A 26742-nucleotide genomic window follows, 5' to 3' on the forward strand; every position below is an offset into this window, starting at 1 on the left:
GAACCAGTATAAGCTCTTGAGCTATAGCAAATCGGCCGAGTCGGAGCAGAGGATTGGTACCGAACCCAACCAGCAAGAAGGAAGGCGAGATGAAATGAAGGACAACAAACATGGAACATTATGGTAGGTACATTACTTTTTTTTCTTACTCTCCCTATGGGGGGAGGTCTCTTTCTCTGAGACTGTGTTTCTAAAATGTGCCAGTATTTTCAGAGGGAAAACACTGAGGTTTCTCATTCCCTCAGAAAATACTATGAGTTGTTACAGAAGGGTTTTCCAGGGCCTGCAGTCATTCCACTTGTTCTGTCTGGTTTACAGGATGTGTGTTACTGTCTGAAATGTTCTTGATAGTCAGCCAGCTGCCCCTAAAAGGCAGATGGGATGTATGAATTTCTGCAGTCTTAAGTTTTTATACACTCTTCCCAAACCTGCTCTGGAAGGTATAGCTTTAGTTAAGCCTTCTGCTAAGCATTTAGTTATTTCCAATCCTACTCTTTCTGTTAAGGACGGGAAGACCATTGGTAAGTTTGGGAAAAAGTGTTTGCTTCTGCAACTTTGATTTTCAGCAATTTGAATTGTCAGGCTCATATGTTAAGGTTAATTTTGAAAGTGTGAGGAGTATTTCATCTACAGTTTCTTCTTGTGGGGAAAAAATCTGCTTTAGATGATAATTTAATGTCTTGTATTCAAGTCACTACTCATTTACAGTGTGTATGACTTTTTGAAGGGCTGTTGCCCCTAGTAGTGTTTTGAGGAGGTCTGCATGGCTGCATTCTCAGAACCTCTCAGATAGTGATACAAATGGGATTTTAAGTTCTCCTTCAGATTGTTTGTTTTTGGTCTCTCTGCTGCAGAGGTGAGCCACAGGGAATCTCTGATCTTTCAGCTCTCCTTTTCCACATTAGCCAAAATATTTTCTTTCTCCTCGTGCAGTTTTGGCAAAAAACAGAGTAAATAATCTCAACAGAATTCAGGTAAACAGATGTTTAAGAATGAATGAATTGTGGGGGGTTCAAAAAGAAGTCTGAAACCTCCCAAACCCAAGGTCAGTCCTTCAAGTCTGAATAACTGTTCAAGATGCCTTGTGACCGACTACCATCATGGCCCCTTTTTTCTTCCAGAAAGTCTGGAATCTCCATTTTTCTGTTTGGCAACAGTTTGTTTTAGAGATGTGAGCTCTGAAAATCATTCATTAAAGTTACAGATGGCAGTGGGACAAAAGTTCCCCCTTTCCAATGGGTCATTCCTCATCTCCCAGATCAGACTCTGATGTTTTCACCTGTTCATCACATGCTGTCCCAATGAGTGATAGAAACAATTCCTCCTTCCCAGGTGGGGAAAAGTTTTTATTCAAGAATATTTCTAGTGCCAAAGAAAAAAATGCTTTGATACCAGTTCTTGATCTTTCTTTCCTAAACCTGTTTGTGATCATGCCCAAATTCAAAATGATGTCACTTCACAACCTGTTACTACCTTTTTTCATGTTTTCTGATAACACTAGACTTAAGTTGTTTATCACATCCATATTCATCCAGACTTCAGGCGTTTAACGTGATAGACACAGACACACACCAGTTCCTTTCCTTACATTGTGGACTATCCACTGCACCAGGAGTGTTCACAAAGGTTCTAGTTCCTGTTATAGCTCATTACAAGATACAGGGTATCCACATTTTCCCAAATTTAGATGCCTTGCTTATCTTTTTATTCTTTGTCAATGTCAGGAAGCTCCGTCTTGGATGAAGTATCTCTACACAAGCTGTGATTCCAAGAGAACACTCACAAGTTTTTCTTGACTTCTCACAGGATTGTTTCTGGGAGGTCAGCTAGACTACAGTTCAGAGTTTTTTTCCCCACAGAAAAAAATACATCTCCATCTAGGTCTATTTCTAGGGTTTTCCACTCAGAGTTTGGTCACTGCCCAGGATGTTGGGACTCGTGGCTTTTATGATTTTCATGATACCCCATGCAAGACTCCATATAGGAAAGATACTGTGGTATCTGTCAGAATAGAAATCACTTGGTGGAGACAACCTATTTCGCTAAATTCAGGTTTCTCCTCCCTCCCTGTTCCAAAGCAGTTGGTCACCTCAGACTCCTCGGACTTTGCTTGGGGAGCAGTTTCAGGAGGGATAAAAGTACAAGGTGTGTGGGACATGGAAGGACAGACACATACACACAAATATAAAGAGATGTTTAACCCAGATCAAGGCACTTAACTTTCTAAATTGTCTTTGGTCCTTGGAACCTCTTCAGGTACCTCAGTCATGTGGTACAGCAACAAGCAAGGGAAAACCAGGCTGTAGTCCCTCTGCAGACTAGCCATGTTAGCATGGAGTACAGTTTCACACCATAGTCTCACTTTGTAGATATCCTGCATTCTGTCTGAGCAAAATTGTGTGGCTGACAAACTGAGCAGAACCAGGGCAGACACTCACGAATGGAAACTAGATCCAAGGGTCTTCCAAGATTTGTTCCTTCTGTGGAAAGTTCTTTGTTGACCTTTCTGCCTCCTGTGTGTACAATCAACTGGCAAATTCTCTTTCAGGACTCCATGCATGAAGGCCTGGAAATAGTGTCTTGTCTTTTCTTTTCCTTGGGCAGGAATGTTCCTTTACACTAATATCAGGGTAATTCTGAAGATTCAGAAAGAATCCCTTAAGATCATTGTGGTGACTCCCTTCTGGCCCAGACATCCGTGGTTCTACCTTCTTTTGGAAATGGCGGGGGCAATTACCACAAGCTTCCTCACAGACTGGGTTCACTCACAAAAACAAAAGTGTTTCATATACCCCAAACCAAGGAATTTCAGTTGACTTGTCTGTGTGATAGGGTCTTAATTCCCTTTAGGCACCTCTTTACTGAGAATGTGCAGGTACTTGTGGAGGCAAGAAAGCCTGCTACTAGTATATCATTCATTAATGAACGGAAAAGATTTTCTAGTTGGTGCCAGCAACACCCATTCAGGGCTAGTTGTTCACTAGTTTTGCAGTATATGCACGAGTTATCCTATGGCCTTTCCTACTCCTCTATCAAGGTTCAGTTATCAGCCATTTCAGCATCTCTGCCCTTGGATCCTTCTGTTTCAATGTATTCTCATGTCAAAATGTTCCTGAAAGGGGTTTTGCATTAGAGGCCTCCAAGAAATCGAGTAAACCTTCCTTGGGATCTTAATTTTGTTTAGAGAAGCTAACACTTGCTCCATTTGAACCAAATAACCTGACTGACTTAAGGTTCTTTACATGGAAAGTTTTACCGATTGTTCTGACCTCTTCAAGAAGGGTGTCTGAGTTGGAAGCTTTTATAGTGAGTTAGCTCTGTCTTAGTTACCACTGTGAAAGGGTTTCTTTTGAGAACTAATACTTTTATGCTTAAAATAGTGTCTGAGTTTACTTTAAGCCAAACTATCCATCTGCCCAATTTCTTTTCTTGAACACAAATTTGAGGGAAAAAGATACTCCATACCTGGGATGTCCACAGGCAACTCCGGTACTATCTTGACACAATTAAATCTTTCTGAACTTCAGATAAATTGTTCATTTCTGAAAGGAAAACCTGTGTCAAAACATCCCATTTCCAAATGGTTGCCTAAGGCTATTGCCTTTTGTTATACTCACTACAGAAAAACTATTCCATGCAGGGTCAAGGACCACTCTGCTATGGCCTTGGCTTCTGTAAGTAAACTTGCCATAACAGTAGAAGTTTGATGATCACTGCTGCAGTAGCCAGTCCCTCCCTCCACCCCCCTCCTGTTTTTGGTGTGTTGCTTATACCAGGGTTTGGTTAGTTTTATTCTTCCTAGTAGTGCCCTTTCAGGGCTCAACCTCCATCTCTCTGTTGGCAGGAAAGCGCTGAAGTGCTTCGCACCCAGTCTTTTGTTTTAGTCAGCTCAGCTCAAGCTGCCAGACAGTTTGGGTGTATGGAAGGTGCCCTGAAGCTTTGGAAGCTGGCTGGCTGTTCTATCCTTGTCGGAATGTAACCCATATAGCTAAGGCTACTTCAACAGTGATCATTCAAGCATCAACTCTTATGGTAACTTTACTTACACTACTGTTCTACCTAAACTAGTTTGTGAAAGTTCCAAAGTTCAAAATGTCATCCTTTCATGACCTTTCATTTCCAGTTTGTTTTTTAATGACCTTAGATTTAAGATATGCTTATGCTCACATTCTTATGTGTTACCCCTAATGAGAATAACTGGGATCATACTATAGATAATTTGAGGGGACCCTTGCATAGGCTAAAGCATTTAGGAGCTGCATCTGTCCATTATTAATACAAGGGGCAGTCCTGGGGTACATTTTCTGTTCCCCATTCATATATCTCATTTGCATATGAAAATAGACAGGGATGAACTTTGTTTTATTTGTAGGGGGAGTCTGTTCCCTAGCAGCAGTATCCTTTGCGAAATGTACCTGTCCCTTGAAAGAGTTCTGTTGATGTTATAGAGGAGTTTTAGATCCCTTGACTGAGTATTTCTGATGACATTTGACTTGCTGATATGCAGTAAATCCATCAGTAATAGGTCAGAGGATGCCTTGTATGCCAGACACAGGTCACCTTTTAGCAGTCTGTAGGTTACCAAGTATAGTGCCAAGGCTTTGATTCGGTCCGTGTAGGACATGTTGTTTTGGTCTTTTGTCCTATTAGTAAGGTATCTTTGTGGGTGTTCAGTTTTTGCATGTGTCTGGAAAGGTACATGCCAAAGGGGGCATTCTAGTCAATGACTGGCCTAATGAGAGCTGAGTATAGGGGAGGGGGAATGGCATCCCTAGATCTAGACACAATCCCTTTGTAAGATGTGCAATATAGAAGGACTTTCTTACAACAATAGACACATATTGATCAAAAGTTAGTTCACTGTCCATATAAGTTTCCAAATCCAGAACAATTGGGTCGACTCATCATTTTAGCTTTAAAAGGATGAGGATCTTGTATAGTCAGACGCATAGATAGATTGATGTAATATTGATCTAATTGCAGTGATTTGCATGCCAGGTGGCATGCAGAATTCTAGAGAAATTATTTGGAATGTAGATGTTAAGGGGGTTAGATAGGCATTCTTTTCTCTTGTTTAAGTCTCTTGACCTAAACTGCGGCTACCCTTGCTGTGCGGGCTTAAGTGAAGCAGTTAGGCTTTCAGGACATTTTATTAGTTTCCTTATGTCTGCAAAAGATGTCACCTTCTCCGTTTCAGACTGTGTCAACTCTGTAATGTCTGCAACATCTTTAGAGAAATATTCCATTCTTCCTGCCTGTCAGCAGGATGAGCCATCTCTAGTTTCTGAGAGACTACTGACGCTCAAGGGCTAGGAGCAGGCCTGAGCCTCTGTAACCTGTGGTTACTGCAGGACTGCTGAACAGTAACCAGTACATCTGGTAAAATGCATTCATTAGTATGTTTATACTAGTTTGGTAATTTAATGCACTGTGGGATGATTTTTACTTTATAGTTGTACAGCATTTCTCCCTGGTACTCTGTTTTATGTGAACTTGCATCCCATTAGTCCTTTTTGATTAACTGAAATAGGTACTTTAATGTAGTGTCTGTTTTGTGGTACACTGCTTAAGCTAGAGGTCATACTTCTGTGCATGAACATGAATACCATAGGCTTTACTTTTACTTGGGGAGGGACTTATTTGTTTCATATGGGCCCATTTTTTTTTCTCTCTAGTAATTTTGTGACCAGTATTTTAAGGTTGCACTATACAGTATGAACTGTACTGCTGTATTGCTTTATAAATCAGTTGTCCAAATTTATACTTTGATGACAAACTTTTCTGTCTTATTTTCCTACTTGTAAATATAACAGCATGTAGTGGTTCTATTGATACAGTTGTGTAAATTGCAGGTCACACATGTAGGAACACAAAAGTAAGCTGTTGTAGACAAAATTATGCTTGCTTGACTAGGCCCCCATCTTGTTACCTGTTGTACACATTAGTTGGGAAATCAGTGTCATCACATCAGAAAATGTACATAGAAAAGCTGCTGCATGGCATAGAGGGGTAAAGCCTTTACTATATCACAGGTGACTCAAGTTTGAGTACTGACTTGGGTGCATGCAGGAGCTAGTAGGGTAGGGTGGGAGTGATCATCTGCTACCTACTCTCCATCCTGGGGGAGGGAGGTTTCTCTGGCTCGCCACATGGGTGACACCTAGCGGGAGTAAAAAAGAAAATGTGTGTAGTGATTTCTGCTGTCCTTTAATGCAGAAGCCTGGTAATAGATTTTGAGGGAAGCTAAAGACAACTTTATCTATATAGTCTGCAGTTTCCCTGTCTTTTGGAGGACCTCCTAAAGCAACCACTTTTTAAATCCACCAGGCTCTCATGTTTTACAAAGGTCTACAGAAATCCTTGGGGATAATTTCCATTCCATTTTTATTGCCCCCTTTCTTATCCAATGCACTAGATTTTTCAGATACTGCTTTTGATTTTTTCCCCCAAACATTATGGCTTATTGGACAAATGGCATTTGCCAAAGAAAGTAGTACTCACCTTAACAGCAGATTTTCAAAGTATGTTGTACACTAAAGATCATTTTTTAGTTTTTTTTAGATTTTTGTATACAAAGATTTTTACGTTTGGATGGAAGTCACTTTTTTAACCTTTTATCAGATTTTTTTTGTCACTGGTTAGGAGTAGATAATGGTCCATGGCACAGTTTGCTGGCACGATGCACATTAAATGTTGTATGCACAAGCTGTTGTTTGCATCAGAGTACTGATGGTGAAGATAGCACTTAACGTTATTACTTATGAAGGATGAAATACACTAGGTAATAGCAGGGTGAACAGTAGCACAAGACCTGTGCTGGGCTATGCAGGAAGATTAACTGCCTGGGAAAAACTTGCCAGCTGAGTTACTTGGATAATTGTCTGTATTGAGGATTTACTATGTTGTATACCGTCACGCACGTCATGTATGCGTACGCAGAGTTTTTCCACAACTGTATTCTTTTGAGAAGAGTGTTTCTGTCACCCACCAACTTTTATTATAAGGTTTTGAGTAACTATATATATATATATATATATGTGTGTGTGTGTGTGTGTGTGTGTGTGTGTGTGTGTGTGTGTGTGTGTGTGTGTGTGTGTGTGTGTATATATATATATATATATATATATATATATATATATATATCTATAGACACACACACACACACATTTGGGGAGCTTGCCTCCAACAATAAACACATTTAAAGGAGAAGAGCAGTGTTTTCCCCTCAGTGTTTTAGGACTTGGCTTTTTATTAAATGTCAGGACTTGAAATGCCAAGTTTTTGGGCACCTTTCTTTTTCTTGCATCACTTGACTGTTTCATTTGTATTCTTTATAGATTTGTTAACAGGTTACACATGCCATTTTTCAGTCCCAATACAGGCAATAGGCACTTTAAAACCTAGACCTTAGTACACTGTTTTTAGGTTAATATTTTGCAAAACAAGACTTTGAAGAAATGAGTTTGAAATGGACTCCAGAGGTCAAGATGTGAACAGTTAGATTGTTATGTTTTCAGTGAAGTAGAGCAGTAAATTAACATTTGAAAATTAGACTGCTAATAAAAAGTTAATGCTTCAAGTAGGGGCAAACACTATTTCAAAAGCATTTTAACAGACTTAACAGGACCATTTACATTGCAAATCTGGTCTTGCTTTTGACACTGTGGTCTACTGAAGAGGGAGAAGTAGTATGGCATCAGGAAGTGTGGTGATGTGTTAGAAGTGTTTACATTTGTGTACATGCAAGAATGCGATAAAAACGAAGTGATTTCTTACAGATGGTTCTAAAAGTTTCTGAATTTCAGTTTTGTGTTTTTTTATTAAGCAAGTAAATGCTGAGAAGTTAAATCAGTTTAGTTTAATTCTGAGCTCTATCTGAAACAGAATTTTCCTTAAGTGCTAAAAAATTGTTAAACTTGAGCAATCTGCATAAATCTTTCCTGTCTTTCTTTAGAAGAAGAAAATGCCGAGCAAGATGCCTTTGAGAATGACCTTATTGCAGGTCGACTTCAAGAAGAAGTGGTAAGGAAAACATCACTCACTTATTTGCATAAATATTCTACTTGTAGATGGAAAAGGTGTTACCTGCATCACAAAGTGGAATGGTGGATGAATGTGAATATTGTGTTCAGTAGATTGATTTCAGTAAGGTTTCATATTGCTTTAATAATTTGATAGTTTGTGAAACAATCCAAGTGTAGGGACAGAAGAATGGTCCAAACTGCTGCAGCTTTAAATTGAAATGTTTAATCAATACAAGGAGGGCTTTCACCCCCCCCCCCCAACAAGCTCTAGCTGTTAATCTACATAATGTGTAATGATGCACTGCCACATGAAAAGGGGCTTTTTTGGGGATTTTAAACTAATTTTATGACCGCAGCAAGTGCATGTACCTCTTTCTGGGGTTAATCTAGGGTAAAAAATTTTTTTTTTCAGTAAGACTCTAGTTAACTGAGTTGCATAGTTTGTGTTATTTACCTCAGTTTGTTAACCAAGTTGGTGAGCAGGTTTACTGACACTGTTCAGTCATGACCTAGGCTCTAGATGAGCAACAGAAAAATTACAGAAGGCAGTATTAAACTATATCAAGTCAAAAGAAGAAAACGGGTAAACCATGAATAATATATGGTACAGTCTATATTGAAGGGGTAGTAATATGATGAAGGGTTAAAACAAAATGTATAAGTTTTACACACTCGTTAAAGTTATTAGCAGAAAATGTTTTGGAATTGTTTGTCCAGCATCACAAAAGCAATGGCACTTCACTATTTAAGATGATTTTTCATCTTTCCTTTGTTTCTGTTATTTATTGAGCTTTTAATTTTAGATGGGAGATGATTCCATGTGGCAGGTGCTAGGTTTAGAAGTGCTTTCTCACCTATTGGGGTCCTGAATCATGGTCTTATGATAGAGAGGCTATATTTTTGATTGTGTCACATGCATGTGCTGGGCCCTTGATGATTGAAGTTGACTTTGAGTGGAATTTTCCAGAGATTTAAAAATTTAAATGTCAAGGTACACTGAGTAAGTATGGCTCTGACATGTATAGGTAGCCATTTGAAGTTATTTAGCAGATCATAGTGGTGTTTTTTTTTATTGGCTAGTAAGACTCTGTGACATTTTTTTCCCCACTGCCTGAAGGTTCTGGATGTTTATGGCAGAGTGGTGTGCCAATAGAGTTAGGCCAGACTCTGTTTTGTGTTTGAGGACATTCAAAGCTGTGGCTTGGTGGAGGGAAGGGGGTGAGAAATGCAACAGCAGAGCTTTAACCAAGTTAGTACTTGGTAACAGTCTCATGAATGTTAAGAGTGAAGCACAATAAGGAATAAAGTGTGACCCCAAAATTCTTTTGGTGTGCAGTGTCGGGTATGACATTATCCAAGTTATTATTTATTGTGACAGTTATAAGCTTGGCTAGTTTTGAGGAGTATTGCCAAACATAAATCTAGATTTTGCCAACTGCAGAGATTTAAGAATTTGTTTTGTGCATTTTCCTGTAGTGCATGGACATTTTAATGGAACTGAGAAGTAGGATGTCATCTGATTACTTAACGAAGTCCAGTCATAGAAAATCCAAGGTTTTATTAAGTAAGGAGATCAGTAAACGACCAAGGGCTGATGCCTAAGGTACTCTTACGTTGCAAATACCAGTTTCTGAATATGTGCCATGGGCGTAGACTGGAAACATTGTTTTCAGGATAGCTTTTAAGCCATTGTACTGTGTTTTGACCAAAATTGAGCTTATGAAATGAATTGTGGTTAACAGATTTGAAAGCTCTTGTCATATGAATAAAGACCCCATCTGTGAGAAGTGCATTTTTCTTACTGGAATCTATAAAATTTGTAGCCAGTTTACTATCAAAATGTAGAAATGCAGTTAAGAGAACACAGGAATGTTGAATGTGTTTTGGCTGATTCCCGTATTGCCAAATTGCAGATCTGAAGATGTTCACTGTGTTTCACTGTTGCAGTCATTAGGTTATCCTGCTGGCAGGCTACCCGCAGTTGGCCTGAATTCCAAAGTCTTGGTCTGGCGTCAGTTGCTGTCGCCTCTTCCTGACATCAGTGCGCCAGGGGTATAAAAGATGCAGCCGACATCATTTTCTTCAGTCTTTCTTGCCGTGCGGTGCCTGAAGCAAAAGCAGTTCGCAAGTGCCGGTCAGCCGACTCCTGAGATTTTTGAAATCGAATTTCAGATCCGAAGTCTTCATTAAAGCTAAGTACCCCATTGGGGAAACTTTTTTCTTGCTCCAGACCGATGTCAGAAAAAGTTAACAATTGTATTTCTTGTGGGAAGCAAATACCTCGTAAGGATTTTCATTCTTACTGTATTCCTTGCCTAGGCCCTGACCACGATGTTGCTAGCTGTCGGTTTTGTGCTGGATTTAACCAACGCACTATTAAGCGTCGGTACAGTTTTGCCTTTCATTACTTTGGCTGAAGATTTAATTATATAATGCCGTCGGAACAGCCGATGACCAGAGTTTATAAAAAGCGCAAGGAAAAGGACAGGCATCTGAGGTCCAAAACCGACGAGGCTTCCGCAAGGCCAGTCACCGGTTCTCAGTGAGGTGCTTTTGCAGCCCCTGACGCCCGCTACCTCAGAGCCACAGGCCGCTGCCGACTCCCACGTGGAGCCAACTAGGCCTCTGGATACTCAAGGTATTGGACACTCATAAACTATTCCCTCAGATGGGTCCGGAGCCGCTGAGCAGGCGCCTGCTTCTGAGGGTGTTTTCAGACCTACACAGTTGTATGTAAAGCCAACCTCAGCTTCAAAGGCAAAGACTAAAGCAGCTCTAAAGACTAAGAAACAAGTACAGCATTCTCCTGGACAAACTTCCATGCCTAAAAAGCAGATGCTTAAAATGGCAGAAGACCTAATTACTTTGATCAGGGGTTCCTATCCCCCTCCTGATAAGAGGCTTAGGCAAGAGACAGAATATGAATCTTCAGATCAGGTTTCCATTTCCTCTGACTCCTCTTCTGAACAGGGATACTCTCTTCCTCCCTATGAGGATTCTGATGCTGAAGAGTCTATTCCTTCAGCCTCTCCTCCTGAGGATTATTCTTTTGGGGAAAGCCTGCATACCATGAGGGAGCACTTTCACTGGGAAAGCCAAGATTACTCAGAATCTAAGAAAAGGCTCAGACTTCCTTTTACTACCTCAGCACAGACCTCTTGCTATTCCACCTTTTCTAGACATTGTAGATGATGTATTTTCAGAGTCCGGCCTGTCTCCTGACTCTTTATCCCCTTTAAGGTTAAGCCAGACAGATACTACAGGGTTCCAGATTCTCATGAATTTCTATATAAAAACCCTGCTGCTGACCCAGAAACTATATCTCAGGGTCCCAAAGGGGTCGAGGCTTCCGCTGCAAAAAACCCTGTCCCCTCTGATAGGGATTCAAGGGCACTGGTCAGATGGGGGAAAAAAGTTTACACTTCTGCAACCTTGGCTGTAAGGGCTTTAAATTGTCAGTTTCATATGCTTAAATATCAGCAATATTTAATGTCGCTGCTAAAACAGAAAATGCTGACAAATTCTGAATGTCCAGAAAACAAGGAAATGCAGGATTTATTGCATGCAGCTGAACAAGTGGGAAATCATACTTTGCAATGTGGTTTTGATTCACTGGAGGCCTCTTGCAGGACAGCTGTTACAGGTTCTGTCAGTAGAAGGCATGCTTGGTTAAAGGAACAGAATTTGCCTGATCATGTTAAAGCAAAATTATTGGATGCTCCTTTACAGCATGATACTTTGTTTGGTGTTAAGGCAGAAGAGGTGTTGAAGAAGATGGAGGATAAAGCGAAATCTATGCAGACAGTTAAGGATTTCTTACAGGTACAGCCACCCAGATTTAGCAGGAACTGGCCTTCAAAAAATTGGTCCTTTCCAGTGTCAGACAGGCCACAAAGAGGCAGATACAGACGCCCTAGAGGCAGATCCCAGCCCCAAGGCTCATACAGGCCTAAACAATGGGGGCGCTTCTACCTCCAAAAGCGGAGAAGACAAATCACAGCCATATAGGAAATGGTCACAATGACTTTCCTCTTCCAATACCAAGCACTTGTCTATTGGCAGCCCCCTTAGGGGAAAAACTAGCACTTTTTTCTCAAAATTGGCACATGATCACCCAGGACAAATGGGTCTTGAATATAGTGTCCCAGGGCTACAGGTTCCACTTTCACACCCTGCCAAAGGCAAAAGGTATGCCAGACCTGCCACACAATCAATGGGCAGAGGCACAAAAGCAAGTTTCATCCCTCATGGACAAGAGGGCCATTCAGCGAGTACCACAACAAGAGCAGGGGCAAGGATTTTACTTAAGAATTTTCCTGGTACCCAGAAAGGACAAAGCCTGGAGACCAATACTGGACCTGTCTATTCTAAACACTTTTTTCTGGACGTTCCAAAATTCAAAATGTTGACTCTGCAGCAGCTTCTGCCCATGCTGGGCACGAAAGCTTGGCTTGTAACTTTGGACCTAAAAGAGGCATACCTGCATGTCCCAATCAGACAATCTTGCAGAAGATACCTCAGATTCATAGCTAGCTCAATGCATTACCAATTCTCTGCACTGCCCTTTGGCTTATCTACTGCGCCCAGGGTCTTCACAAAATGCCTGGCGCCAGTAATTGCTTTTTGCAGACAAAGGGGGATTCGAATATATCCTTACTTGGACGACTGCCTTATTCAAGCAGAGAACAAGGACATTCTACTGAAGCATCTGGCGTTTGTAAAAAGGTTACTAATTTGCCTAGGGTACACGATAAATGAAAATAAATCAAAACTAGTACCCTCTCAAGAGATAATATTCCTGGGTGCAAGCTTAAATACAGCTGCCCAGATGGCTTATCTCACGCCAGACAAACAAAGGCAACTGACATCTTACTTCGAAATGTTGGCAACAAAGACCCAGTTATCTGCAAGAAAAATTCTGCAGGCTTTGGGCTTCATGGCATCCTGCATTCTGCTAATTCCATATGCAAGACTGCATATGAGGAAACTACAACGGTATCTAAAAAGTGTTTGGACTCAACATTGCCACAGCCTGGAAACATTAATTACCCTCATTCCCTGCCTGCAACAGGAGTTTCGATGGTGGGCACAGGCCTGTCACCACAACAAGGGACAGCCATTCACTCTACCCACAGCCAGCCAGGCAGACACTAACAGATGCATCAGATTATGCCTGGGGGGCCCACATGGCATGAAAATGTATTCAGGACACATGGCCTGCAAGCCAAATGCATCTTCATATCCAATGAAAAAGAGATGCTAGCTGTTCAGAATGCCCTGACAGCCTTCAAGGATCTACTTCATCCAACACAACTGCTGATAAAGACGGACAATACTACAGTGATGTGGTACATAAACAAGCAGGGAGGCACACATTCCTACCCCCTCTGCAGACAAGCCATGGCTTTGTGGAACACAGCATTGACTTATCAAGTACACCTGCAAGCACAATTCCTGCCAGGAAAGACAAATACCCTGGCAGACGAACTCAGCAGAAACCTCATGGATCCTCACGAGTGGAAACTAGATCCACAAATCTTCAGCATGATAACAAGGAAATGGGAATGCCCAGACATAGTCTATTTGCCTCCCCTCACAACTGCCAATTACAGAGATTCTGCACAAGGACTCATCACAAGCAAGCATGGAAAGTGGATGCTCTATCCTTCAGCACGAAAACCCTTACAGTATATGCCTTTCCTCCACTGCCTCTCCTCCCCAAGGTACTCCTAAAGGTCAGACAAGAGAAACCAAAAATGATACTGATTGCCCCAGACTGACCACGCCAGCACTGGTACCCAGTCCTAAAGAGCTTGTCTCTAGGCCCAGCCTGGACATTACCTCAAATTCCTCATTTACTGACCCAACAAAACAATCAGATCCTGCACAGCCAACTCAGAACCCTAAATCTGGCTGCATGGCGGATAATGTAGCCATTCAGAACACACCTCTCTCTAAAGCAGTTATGGATGTTATTTAGGAGGCCCAGCATCAGAAAATTTTATGCAGAAAAATGGAAGAGATTCTGTGCTTGGAACCAGGCACAAGGAATTGACACACTTGTACCAAATATTCCTCAGATTTTACAATACCTAACTGAGATGCTGGACAAAGACCTATCCTTCTCATCAATTAAGATCCATGCCTCTGCCATTTTAGCTCATTACAATATGGACCCACCTATTTTTTCACATCCACTGCTAAGGCAGTACCTCGGAGGGGCCAAAAACATAAGACCTCCAAGGAGAACGCCAGTACCTGCATGGGACCTCAATTTTGTCTTGGAAAAACTCACATTGCCTCCTTTTGAACCAGCCAATACAGCTGAGATAAAATTCTTCTCATGCAAAAACAGCTCTGCTCCTAGCAATAACTTCAGCAAGAAGAGTCTCAGAGTTAGAGGCACTAATGGCTGTGGAACCTTTTATAATTTTCCATCCGGACAGGGTTTCTCTAAGGACAAACCCAACATTTATGCCTAAGGTAGTGTCCAGTGTGGCTCTTAACCAAACCATTCATTTGCCTACTTTTTATCCAAACCCACAGAATAAGTGGGAGAGACTTCTGCATTCTTTGGACATACACAGACAGTTACGCTTCTACTTAGACAAAACCAAAGCTTTCAGAAAGACTGAGCAACTCTTAGTGGCATATGCTGCAGGATCGCAAGGAAAAGCTATCTCAAAGCAGACTATTTCAAAATGGATAGGCCACTGCATTAGTTTCTGCTATTCACAACATGGCAAATCAGTGCCTAAGGGCATTAGGCCACATTCAACCAGAGCAGCAGCCACTTCAGCTGCAACTTGGACTTCAATGCACACTTTTACAAAGCACTACCACTTACCTCTTTACTCTACTCTAAATCCAGAGCAGGCTTCGCCACTGCAGTTCTGCAGGGCCTCATAGCCACTCCTAATTCCATTTAGCCCCAGCCACCCAACCTCAGCTTTGGGATTTAACCCAAGTGTAATGACTGCAAAAGTGAAACACGATGAACATAGTACAGTTGTGTACCTACCATAAATGTAGATGTTCGAGTGTATTCACTGTTGCAGTCCAGGTTACCCTCCCACCATCCCCCTTTCATTGCTGGGACTTATCTGTACTTCTCTATTCTATACAACCTATGTGGTGTATTTGCTTGTAGATGAAGGTAATTTTTATTTGCAAAATGTTTAGCCTACCATTTTGGGGGCACCTGACATCTGGGGCAAGAAAACTGAAGAAAATGGCGTCGGCTGCATCTTTTTATACCCCTGGCGCACTGACATCAGGGAAGAGGCGACAGCAACCGACGCCGGACCAGGACTTTGGAATTCAGGCCGACTGCGGGTAGCCTGCCAGCAGGATAACCCTAATGTAATGACTGCAACAGTGAATACACACGAACATCTACATTTATGGTAGGTATACAACTGTACTTAATCTTCTTCCTATTCATCACTGATGGGTTCGGTTCTGAGCCCTCGGAACCGAGTTGGCCTTATACCAGACTTGCGTGCACCAAAAAACTCTTGAGCTAAGCTGCTACCCACAATGCCCCTTGCTCAGTTACCTCAGATTTCGTTTGCCGTGCAGCCATATAGCAGCGTTTCACAGAGCTCTCCAGCTGAGTGCCTTTTTCTGATATATTTACAAGTTTTGTAAAAGTTTTTCCATCTCTATAATCAGTTCTTGATATCTATATTGTTTCAGCTTTATCCACAGGTATTTCTTTCTTACCATTGTTGATATTTTGTTGGTATTTTCTAACCTTCTACCCTTGTGGTATCTTGTTACCATTGTTGGTATTTCTTTTCTCTCCATTTCCTCACTTTTCCCTTTTGCGTGAGAGTGTGTTCTGGGATGTCTGAAAAGAATGGAAGTATGGGGTTTAAACACTGCTCTTCTTGCAGTGGTAAACTACTGAATAGTGACCTCCATGAAGAGTGTGTGTACTGTTTGGGGGTTCCGCATTTGGCGGCGAAACCCCCGTGTGATATTTGTGATAGTTTCAGTCAGCGGACGCTAAATGAATGTCTTAACAAACTGATTTTAAAGGGCCTACTTGCTTCGCCTTTTTCAGAGGCTGTATCTGTGACGGAGGTCTCAACCCCTCCTTCTGTGGACAAGAAACGTCCTCACTCGGACCCCTCTTCACCGGCCAGTGACAGAGGTAAAAGTCACAAGCACAAGGCCCATAAGTCCTCATCTGAACACCGTTCTGCCTCCTCGGTGCTGACTACTACATCAGCTCCAGCGAAGCTTACCGAGGTCATCTTGTCAGCGCCTACCCCAGCACTGACAACTACGGCACCATCTACTGCCTCTGTACCGACCAGCTTATCGGTTTCTCTTGGCACCATCGCCCATTTCTGCTCCGATATCTGTTCCAACAACTACCTCGGAACCGTTTTTGTCATCCACCCTTATTGTAACTTTGGCTCCGAGCACGTTCATGGCTCCAACCATACCGTTGTTGCCAGTTTCAAAATTGGAATCATTGGTGCCGTTCTGTGATGCACCACAGACCCAGTACTTGTCTACTGTGGACCCATTTGCCGGACAAGCCTGCAGCCCCTTTGTGGACCGGCCTGATTCCTTCTCAGGGGAATCGGTGAGATCCACCAGGAGCCTTTCCAAATTGGATGTGGTGCACCTTTTTGACCAGCTGCTGACCGCCAGGGGAATTTCAAATCCGCCTAGACCCTATCCCACTCCAGGCTTTGGGTCTATTTCTCCAGCATCCCCTACTTACTCTCCTCCCTTGGATCCCTCTGCTCCAAGGCTCATTTATCCAACTTTTACTAGAGAACTCCCTTCCTCGGCCCAGACAATGACACCGTCTGAGGCCCCGAGACCCCCTTGGGTGTCGGTTCCGTCAGAACCCACCCTTCTTCAATCTCATGCTTGGGGGGAGGTGGAACCTCCAGTTCTGGTCTCGGTCCCGACTTTGGATCCGAGGGTGACTAACACTCCAAGTCTGCTTGAGGCTCTGTCCCCGGGGGCGGACCGTCTGGAGTGGGGTGTGACCCTGGTTCCGATTTTGTCTTCTTCGGTTCCGGGCTCCCACTCCTCTTTGGGCGGGCCTGCTTTCTGGGTGATGGAGAGGGCGCTTGCTGCTAGCAATCCTTCTCCGTTGGTTATTCCCCCAGTTCCTTCTGAGCCGCAGCTGTCAAAGGCCACCCCCCAGGACTCCCAAGAGCACAAGGCCCAGGAAACCCCTGTCCAGGTCATTTCCCTTTCTGAGTCTTCTTTGGATGCTCTCACCGAAGAACTCCCTCAGAAATGGGTGTGTAAGAGGAAACACATGGACTCCTCAGAGGAGTCCCTCACGGAAGATACGGACTACGATGATGGGGAAGGGTCCCCACGGTCACCCCCTGACTGTCTCCTTTGGAGACATCATGGAAATCTTGAAACAAAGGGGTGACTGGAAGTCCTCCAACCCTTCCTCGGAGGAATCCGTATTCCTGCAGGCCTTTCGCTGTCGGCCCTCTACTTCTTGGGTGACACCCCCCCCCCCCTGCCGATAAGTTGGTTAAACTCATCGTGCAATGGGCATGGAAGAACCCTGACTTCGTTGAGGCCATCCCCAGGAGATCAGACAAAGTACTCTCCCCTTCAGAGGATCAACCCCATTGGTCTAGAGGTCTGCCAGTGGATGCTATGGTGGTGGCGGCAGCCATGAAAAAGGACCTTGCAGAAGAGAGTCCTGCTGTTCACCCACCCAACAGAGTCCTGGGCGGTGGACAGGTTAGGGAAGTGAGTCTTTGCATCAGTGACCTTTGCAGTTAGGTCTCTGAACTTTCTGGCATATTTTACGAAGCTCCAGAGAGATCTCATCTCCCAACTCTCCGGAACCCTCGCGGGCCAAGTATCGGATGGAGCATGAGATAAAGTTGCTTCCCAACTTGCCACCCTAGAATCAATATCCAATTCATCCATGAGGTTGCTGTCACAATCCACCGAAGGAGCAGCTAGTGCTATGGGTGCAGGCGTAGTCATGAGACGCTATGCCTGGATGCACATTTGAGACCTCGCAGACCCCTTCAAGTCTTCCTTTCTAAATGCCCCTGTCGAGCCATCTGCGTTGTTCGGTGCTAAGGTCAAGGATACATTAGCCAGGTTCTAGCAAGGTGGGAAGACCTTGTCTGCCATTGGCCTACGCTTTTCCAAACCTCAGCATTCCTTCTCCAGGAATCGGAGGAGCAGAAAGATGTGGCACAAGAAGTCTCAAGGTCCTTTCCGAGACACACATGGTGAGGGCTCCTCCAGAGGCAGAGGGGGTTCCAGTAATGGAAGACATCCCTTTCGGGGCAGAGGGGGTCCCCAGAACCAGGGATCCAGAAATTCCTTCTCGGGTAGACCATATCAGCGCTCCTGAGGCGCTGCCTGATTGCAGTCGGGGCGCATTTTTTTCTGCACCATGCTGCCAGGCTCTCCATTACGAATGATCAGTGGGTGCAGAGAATCATTACCAGAGGCTACCATATCCCCCTAATATCTTATCCAAGACCTCTGAAGTCCCTTCCCGATGTTCCACCCAAAGGGAGGAGGCAGCTTCCGAAATACGAAGGCTATGTCAAAAACAAGCCATCCAACAGGTCCCCCCCAGATCAGTGCGGATCAGGGTTCTACTCAAGATTCTTTTTGGTGCCAAAGTAAACGGGACTGGAGGGCCATTCTGGATCTCAGCCAACTAAACAAATTGGTAGTTCAGACCAAGTTCCGCATGGTCATGATTCATTCCATCTTCCCCTTTCTGCGGGAGGGTGTGTGGATGTACTCATTAGATCTCTGGGATGTGTATTACCATATCAAGATGGACAAGTGCTCCAGGAGCCTCCTTCGCTTCTGGTTGGGAGCCAGTCACTACCAATTCATAGGCCCTGCCTTTCGGTCTCTCAACGGCCCCCAGAGTGTTCACAAAATGCCTTGCAGTGGTAACAGCTCATCTGAGACTTCAGGGATTCCAGGTGTTTCCATACCTAGATGATTGGCTCCTCTCCGCCCCCACCAAGCGTCTTCTGGTCAGGGCCCTCCACTACACACTGGCTCTAGCGGAGTCATTACGCATCACCATACATAGGGAGAAATCAAACCATCAACCATCACAACAACTGGAATTCATAGGGGCAATATTAAACACCCAGTTAAGCCTGATTTCACTTCCTCTCCACATGCTTCAGAGACTAAGGGCACAAGTTCAGGTGATACTCTGTCGAAGCAAGGTGTCTGCAAGGGAAATCCTCCAAGCCTTGGGATCTATGGCTGCAGCCATCCCCATAGCTCCCTTAGCTAGACTACACATGAGATTACTACAGTGGCTCCTTCAGGCCCAGTGGATACCCAATCTTCACCCTCTGAGCTCACAGATTCTCATCACCGACATTTGCAAACAAGATCTCCTCTGGTGGATGAGAACAGATAAAAATCTTTGGTGTCGCACCTTCCAGGTACCACAGCCCTGCGCCACGGTGACCATGGATGCTTCCCTGATGGGGTGGGGGGGCCACTTCCAGGGAAAGTCAGTCCAAGGCACGTGGTCCGATGTAGAGGTCAATTTGCATATCAGTGTCCTGGAGTTGAGAGTTGCTATTGATGTTGCAAGCCTTTCATCCGCTCCTTCCGTCCGGAACGATTGCTGTCCAGTCGGACATGTCCGTGGTCTGGTACATAAACAGGGAGGGACCAAATTTTACCCCCTATGTCGTGAAGCCATGAGAATCTGGCAGTGGGCAATAGCTTCCAACCGCTTTCTGATTGCAATGCATATCCTGGGGAGCTCCAACGTGATTGCGGACAGGCTGAGCAGATACATTCTTCATCCTCACGAGTGGTGTCTCAACCAGAGTGTGGCGGCGGAAATTTTCAGCCTTTGGGGCCAGCCATGCTGCAACCTTTTTGCCTTCCCTTCAAACACCAAATGCAGCAGCTACTTTGCCTTCTTTCCCCCTCTCGGGGAGTCACCGAGAGAAGCTTTAATCCACGATTGGCCCACGGGTCTCCTTTATGCTTATTCTCCGATTCCTCTGATTTCCCTTGTTATAAGGAAAGCTATTCGGTTGAGAAGCAAAGTGATCCTCATTGCCCCGTTCTGGCCTCGTCAAGTGTGGTTTCCCTTCTTTCAACCTCATCTGTTACAACCTCCTTGGATCCTAGACACTTGTCAGGACCTCATATCTCACCCACATGGGCTGACTCTCCCAAATCTGTCCACTCAAGCTGACAGCTTGATTTCTCCACTTCTGTTAGTTGCCAGGCAGGAAACCTTCTCCTCACCCGTCCGTGATATTATCTTGGTCTCTCATAAACCATCCACCAGGAAACTTTACAGGGACAAATGGAAAAGATTCTCTTTTTGGTCACATAATCAGAAGCTAGACCCGTTCTCAGCCCCCGTAGCCACTATTCTTCATTATCTGGCTGAACTGTTCTTCAAGGGGGCCTCAGCTTCCCCCATTCGAGTCCATCTAGCAGCCGTTTCCAACTTCCATAACGGGTCTGATGGAGTGCTACTTATTTCCTCTCGCCTTTGCAAGACCTTCCTTAAGGGTATTTTCCACAGCAGGCCTCCCATCAGACAGCCGGTGGAGGCATGGAATATGTCCTGGGTTCTGCAGTCTCTCTCTGCCCCTTTTGAGCCGGCTGCGACATGTGACCTAAAATTCCTGTCATGGAAATCCTTATTTCTGGTGGCTATAACTTCAGCCAGAAGAATTTCTGAATTACAAGTATTATGTATTAAGAGCCCTTATCTGATCTTTCATAAGGACAGAGTATCACTTCGTAATAACCCATCCTTTCTCCCCAAAGTGGTTTCTGATTTTTCGATTAACCAATCCATTGAGCTCCCTGTGTTCTTCCCAAATTACTCTAACAAAGGAGAATATTGCCTACATTCCTTGGATGTTCATAGACAGTTACGTTTCTTTCTGGACAGAACTAAATCCTTTCGCAAGTCAGACCAGCTTTTCATTTCCTTTGCAAGTCCTAGAATGGGAGGCGCAGTATCGAAAGTTACTTTGGCTAAATGGCTCAGGGATTGCATTGCCTTCACATATTCACTTAAGGAGGGATCCGAAGCCTGGCCAAATCAAAGTTCACTCAACTAGGGCTATTGCAGCATCTGTTGCCTTCCACTCTAGGGCCTCCATGGATGACATTTGTGCAGCTGCCATTTGGGCTAAGCCCCACACTTTTTTTATCAAGCATTACAAATTGGATCTGATCTCCAGGGGAAGAGCGGCCTTTGGTTTTATGGTTCTCCGGAATGTTCTTCCATAAGGGCCACCCAGGTTCTTCAAGTAGCTGGGGACTCGGTCCCATCAGTGATGAATAGAAAGAAGATTTAACAACTTCAGATAAAGAAGTTATGTCTTACCATAACGTTCCATCTGAGTTGTTGACCTTCCAATCATCACACCCTCCCACCGACCCCCTCCTAAGGTTCCTGGTGGATCTTCTGAGTCTTTGTGGTGTATTAGGGTTTCTGCGCAGAGATGGCCTCCGACTTATTCTTCTTCTGTATATTGCATGGAAACTCAGTCTAAGGTAACTGAGCAAGGGGCATTGTGGGTAGCAGCTTAGCTCGAGAGTTTTTTGGTGCACGCAAGTTTGGTATAAGGCAGACTCTGTTCCGAGGGCTCGGAACTGAACCCATCAGTGATGACTGGAAGATCAACAACTCAGATGGAACGTTATGGTAAGACATAACTTTTTCTATGACTGGAATGTCCTTACTGTGCATTCACTTATGTGAGGTAGATGTTACAAATAGAGATTGCGGTACAGTGTGGATTGGGAGATTTACCCTTTCCCTCACTGTAGTGCGTTCTCGAAGTGGCAATATACAATATAAATGGGGTGTGGTGGTGCAGGGGGCTTGCCCCCCTGCAAAAAGTGAATTAAAGTGATGTGAAGTACTGAACTGTGTACGTTCATATTGCTGGGAAGCAGGCGGGTAAGTGCCAGCAGGTAAACTTTCGGAAATGTTGCAGCCGTCAGTTCGATCATTTGAATTGACGTGTTTTTAACATGTGAACCTAATTAGTATTCAGGAATTTGGACTTTTTTCCGATTGTTTGTGCACAAAATGTGTTTTGACTTTGAGATTTTGATAGTAAACCTTTGTAGTCATATAACAACCTGTGTTGCTGGTCATAAAGTGTGCCTTAATTTATTATGTGGTCATTAAGTTGCTTATATATATTGTTTTTCATGTATTATTGTCATGGGCCATAGGTTTGGTGTGAGTCTGTAATCCCTGCACTCTGTTGGAGCTGAAAGTTTAGGCAGAGGGGATAATAGTAGAATGTTTGAATAGCAATGAACTGTGATACTTGCTAGGGTAAGACTGAAGATATATGCAAAAAAGGATGCTGACATTTTTTATAACACTTGGATGCAAGAGAAAAAATTTCACTCGAGCTAGTATTTATCTTTGAGGAGCTCTCTTTAGTTACATTAGCTGTAAATTATTTAAAGTAGAAAATGGAGCTGTAGTCAACTAAGGGGTATTAATGGGTGGGGGTACTACAGTCTTTCACTGGTTGTGGACTTGATTGGTTTTGAAAATGTATACACGGCTGTTGGATTGAATCACAGCATAGCATTTCTGTGCTTGGCAGATGCGTCAGTACATTAAGATGCACTGGTTCCTACAGTGGATATAAAAAGTGTACACACCCCTGTTAAAATGCCAGGTTTTTGTGATATAAAAAATGAGATCACAATGAATCATTTCAAAACTTTTTCCACCTTTAATGTGACTTATAACCTGTACAATTCAATTGAAAAACAATCTGTTAGGGGAAAAAAATATTAAAAAAAATAAAAAATGTACAATATGCAGGTTGCTTAAGTGTGCACACCCTTAAACTAATACTTTGTTGAAGCATCTTTTGGTTTAATTACAGCATTAAGTCGTCTTGGGTACACACCTGCCATCAATTAAAGAGACTGATTAACACCAAATAAAGTTCAGCTGTCCTAGTAGGATTTTCCTGACATTTAATCAGTTGCCTGCTACAGCAAAAGCCGTAGTTCACAAAGAGCTTACAAAGCATCAAAGGGATCTCTTTGTTGAAAGGTATCGGTCAGGAAAAGGGTACAAAAAAATTTCCACAGCATTGGATATACCATGGAACACAGTGAAGACCATCAAAAAGTGGAGAACATATGGGACAACAATGATGTTGCAAAGAACTGGACGTCCCTCTAAAGTTGATGAAAAGACAAGATGAAAACTGGTCAGGGAGGCTACCAAGAGACCTACAGCAACACTGAAAGAGCTGCAGGAATTTCTGGCAAGTACTGGTTGTGTACTACATGTGACAACAGTTTCCCTTATTCTCTATATGTCTGGACTATGGATAGAGTTGCAAGATGGAAGCCATTTCTTGCACAGAAAAACATCCAGGCCCAGCTAAAATTTGCAAAACAAGACATTGTCTCCCAAAAGCTTGTGGGAAAATGTGTTATCGTCTGAGACCAAGTTTGAACTTTTTGGCCACAATTCCAAAAGGTATGTTTGGCGCAAAAACATCACTTCGCATCACCAAAAGAACACCATCCCCACTGTGAAGCATGGTGGTGGCAATATCATGTTTTGGGATTGCTTTTCTTCAGCTGGAACTGGGGCTTAAATCAAGGTGGAGGAAATTATGAACAGTTCCAAATACCAGTCACTTTTGACCCAAAACCTTCAGGCGTCTGCTAGAAAGCTGAATATGAAGAGGAATTTCACCTTTCAACATGACGGTGACCCCCCAAGTATACATCCAAATCAACAAAAGAATGGCTTCACCAGAAGAAAACTAAAGTTTTAGAATGGCCCAGTCAGAGCCCTAACCTAAATCCAATAGAAAATCTGTGGTGTGACCTCAAGAGGGCTGTGCACAAGAGATGCCCTCGCAGTCTGACAGATTTGAAGTGCTTTTGCAAGGAAGAGTGGGCAAATATTGGCAAGTCAAGATGTGCCATGCTGATAGACTCCTACCCAAGAAGAATGAAAGTTGTAATTAAATCAAAAGGTGCTTCGACAAAGTATTAGTTTAAGGGTGTGCACACTTATGCATCCAGCTTATTGTATATTTTTTATTTTTTTCCCCTAACAGATTTGTTTGTTTTTCAATTGAATTGTGCAGGTTATAGGTCACATTAAAGGTGGGAAAAGGTTTTGAAATGATTAATTGTGGTCTCATTATTTTTTATATCACAAAAACCTGGCATTTTAACAGGGGTGTGTACACTTTTTATATCCACTGTAAGTAGCTTTGTCTGTGAGCTGGCTGGCTTAGTTGTGTTATTGCTTGGTAGCGGTAGTTTGGGGAGAATATTTCTTTCTTTCTTCAAAGTATGTGGCTTTAGTGGAATTAGATCTGATGTTATCCATGCCATTATTCTGCACAGTAGAGTCTTGGATCTGACATCGGATCCGAGTTTGCAACTCTAGCTTAGACACATCCAAGGCTCAAGCTCCTCCCTCTCCCATAATCCCCTACTGCCCTCTAATCCTCAGGTCTCGTTTGCCAAGTAGCACTGTGGACGTGAGCTATTGACTCTCACTGAGATAATTGATTTTTCTAACTTTTCTAGCTTTTTTTCTGCTGGAATTAGCTTAGTTTTGGTCTGACTGGCTTTATTTTCGTTGTTTGGTAGTGTTAGTTACCTCCCCTCCGTTAGACTCATAGTTTTTCTGGTCGTCAGTTAGGCATTTGGCATCCTTTTTTTCCCTTAGTCTGTTTATTCACTATTTTTTTTCTTCCCAGTATTGTCTTCCATTCTTTCGCATGTCTGAGAAACTCTCGGGATTTAATAAATGCTCCTCGTGTGGTCAGAAGATGCCTAATTACAACTTGCAAGTGAAGTGCTTGTAGTGCTTCAGGGGCAACTCACCTGGAGGTTGAATGTGACTTTTCTGCCGCATTCAAACCTAGGGCTTTGGCAGAGCGCTGAAATAAGCTTTTGCTTAAAGAAGTGGTTCAGGGGGGGGTCTTTGTGCCTCCCCTGCCAAGGCTTCCCCTTCCAATCCCAAGCAGAAGGCTTCATCTGTCCCCTCTGGGGCTTTTAAGAAACCTAGGCTGTCTGATCCCATATCTCCGGATCTGACCACAGCCCAGACTGTCTTGGATCCTCGACTCGTGTACTCTTTTCTCCCGGATCTAGGGTTTCCTCGGATCAGAGGCCCTTGGATCTGGTCAAGGTCAAACCAGCCTCATATCTGACTAGTTCATCGGATCCGACTGCTGCCTCCTCTCGGCCTTCAGATCTGACAGTCTTCTTGGGTCCTAACATAGTTATAGAGGATGTGGCTTTGCCGGGATCCTCCAGGCATTTATTCCGTCGGCTCTGAGGCCTTGGAGCCAAACGCCTGAGTGTAGGCACAGGCCTGTGGATTCCAGGATCGGATCCCGGGCCAAGTCTATCCCCTTCTTCACGTCCTCCAGATCATCCAGGAGTTGGTTGTCGTCTGATATTGACAGGATGATGAGGAGCTTCCTCAAAGCCCAGACAGAGAGTTGGGGCTTCTGGCGTCCTCAGCCTAGCCAGCTAGAAGGGCATCCCCAATTCCTTCTCTCCATTCTCCTTCTGACTCCCAGGATGTCAGAATCTCGGACCCAGATACCCACAGTCAGATCCCGACGGGCAGAGATTCCCCTTTTCTCAACTCCGTCAGGGTTCCTGGTCTGCTCAGTTCCTTTGTCCTTGGACCAGAGTGTGCCCCAGGCTTGAACGATCAGCACCAGCTCCGTGAGGGCAGGGTCCGGCCCAGGCCTTTCCAACAAATCCCTCCCCCATGGGGCCTCGCTGTGCTGCATCAGGGTCAGTTTCTCCTTTTTCTGGGTGGCTTCGCTCTCCGGGGATGGGACCACTTTCAGCTGTCAGGGTGGTAGAAAGGACCTTCTCCAGGACTGGAGTTACATCTCCCGCTCCTCTGTGTCCATCCCTTTACTTATCTACCTTGGGTGATGAGGCTTCCCATCCTGTCCAGGGTCAGCCCTCCTGTACTAGCCTTCAGGGGGTTTCCTCCCCTCAAGGGGTCCCCACATCTTCCAAGTCCTCCCCGGAGCCACCTGTGGAGGAGGCACCTGCAAGAGGAAGCACTTGGACTCTCCCATGGAGTCCCCCACAGAGTTCACAGACCTCGATGGAGGAGATGGGGCCCCATATCTCTGTCCAGTGATGTTTCCTTTGGTGATCTCCTTGAGTTTCTGAGGCAAAAGGGCAGATGGTCTCACCAGCCCCCATCTTCGAAGAAGTCCTTCTTTCTGAAGGCGTTCAGGACAGGCCCATGTACTTCCTGGGTTGATCTTATTGCCTGCAGGGCCTGGAAGGAACCCGACACTATGGAGACAGTAGCTAAGCAAGCAGGCAAGTTCCTTAACCCTCCCATGGACTGACCGTTTTGGAGCAGAGGAGTCCTGGTTGATGCCAACATGGTTGCCGTTGCCACCAAAAAGGAGCTGGTGGAGCAGAGTTCCATGGTCCATCCCCTGAACAGGGATTCTCAGACGATTGACTGGTATGGGAAGCGTGTGTTTGCCTTAGCTACCTTTCTACTGAGGGGAATTAATTACCTGACGCACTTCGCCCGCCTTCAAAGGGACTTGGTCAAGGAACTCACCACTTCCCTTTCAGAGTTGTTGCCGAAGGAGGACCTCAAGAAGGTGTTTCCCAGACCCTCTACTCTGACGTCCCTCAATAATTACTTGATGAGGCTAATTTCCAA

General features: G+C 44.0%; 1 protein-coding gene across 1 annotated transcript in view; it reads left to right on the forward strand.

Moving 5' to 3' along the window:
* RRP9 (ribosomal RNA processing 9, U3 small nucleolar RNA binding protein) overlaps positions 1–26742 on the forward strand; it is a gene marked incomplete in the record, with an annotated part of 550676 nt that overhangs the window by 42747 nt on the left and 481187 nt on the right. Inside the window, 1 exon segment of the mRNA XM_044077476.1 lies at positions 7955–8022. Within this exon segment, the coding sequence (XP_043933411.1) occupies positions 7955–8022 (68 nt within the window).

Source organism: Protopterus annectens, chromosome 7.part0, assembly GCF_019279795.1.
Source record: "Protopterus annectens isolate FY-2018-M chromosome 7.part0, PAN1.0, whole genome shotgun sequence".
In the NCBI taxonomy this organism is placed as follows: Eukaryota; Metazoa; Chordata; order Ceratodontiformes; family Protopteridae; genus Protopterus; species Protopterus annectens.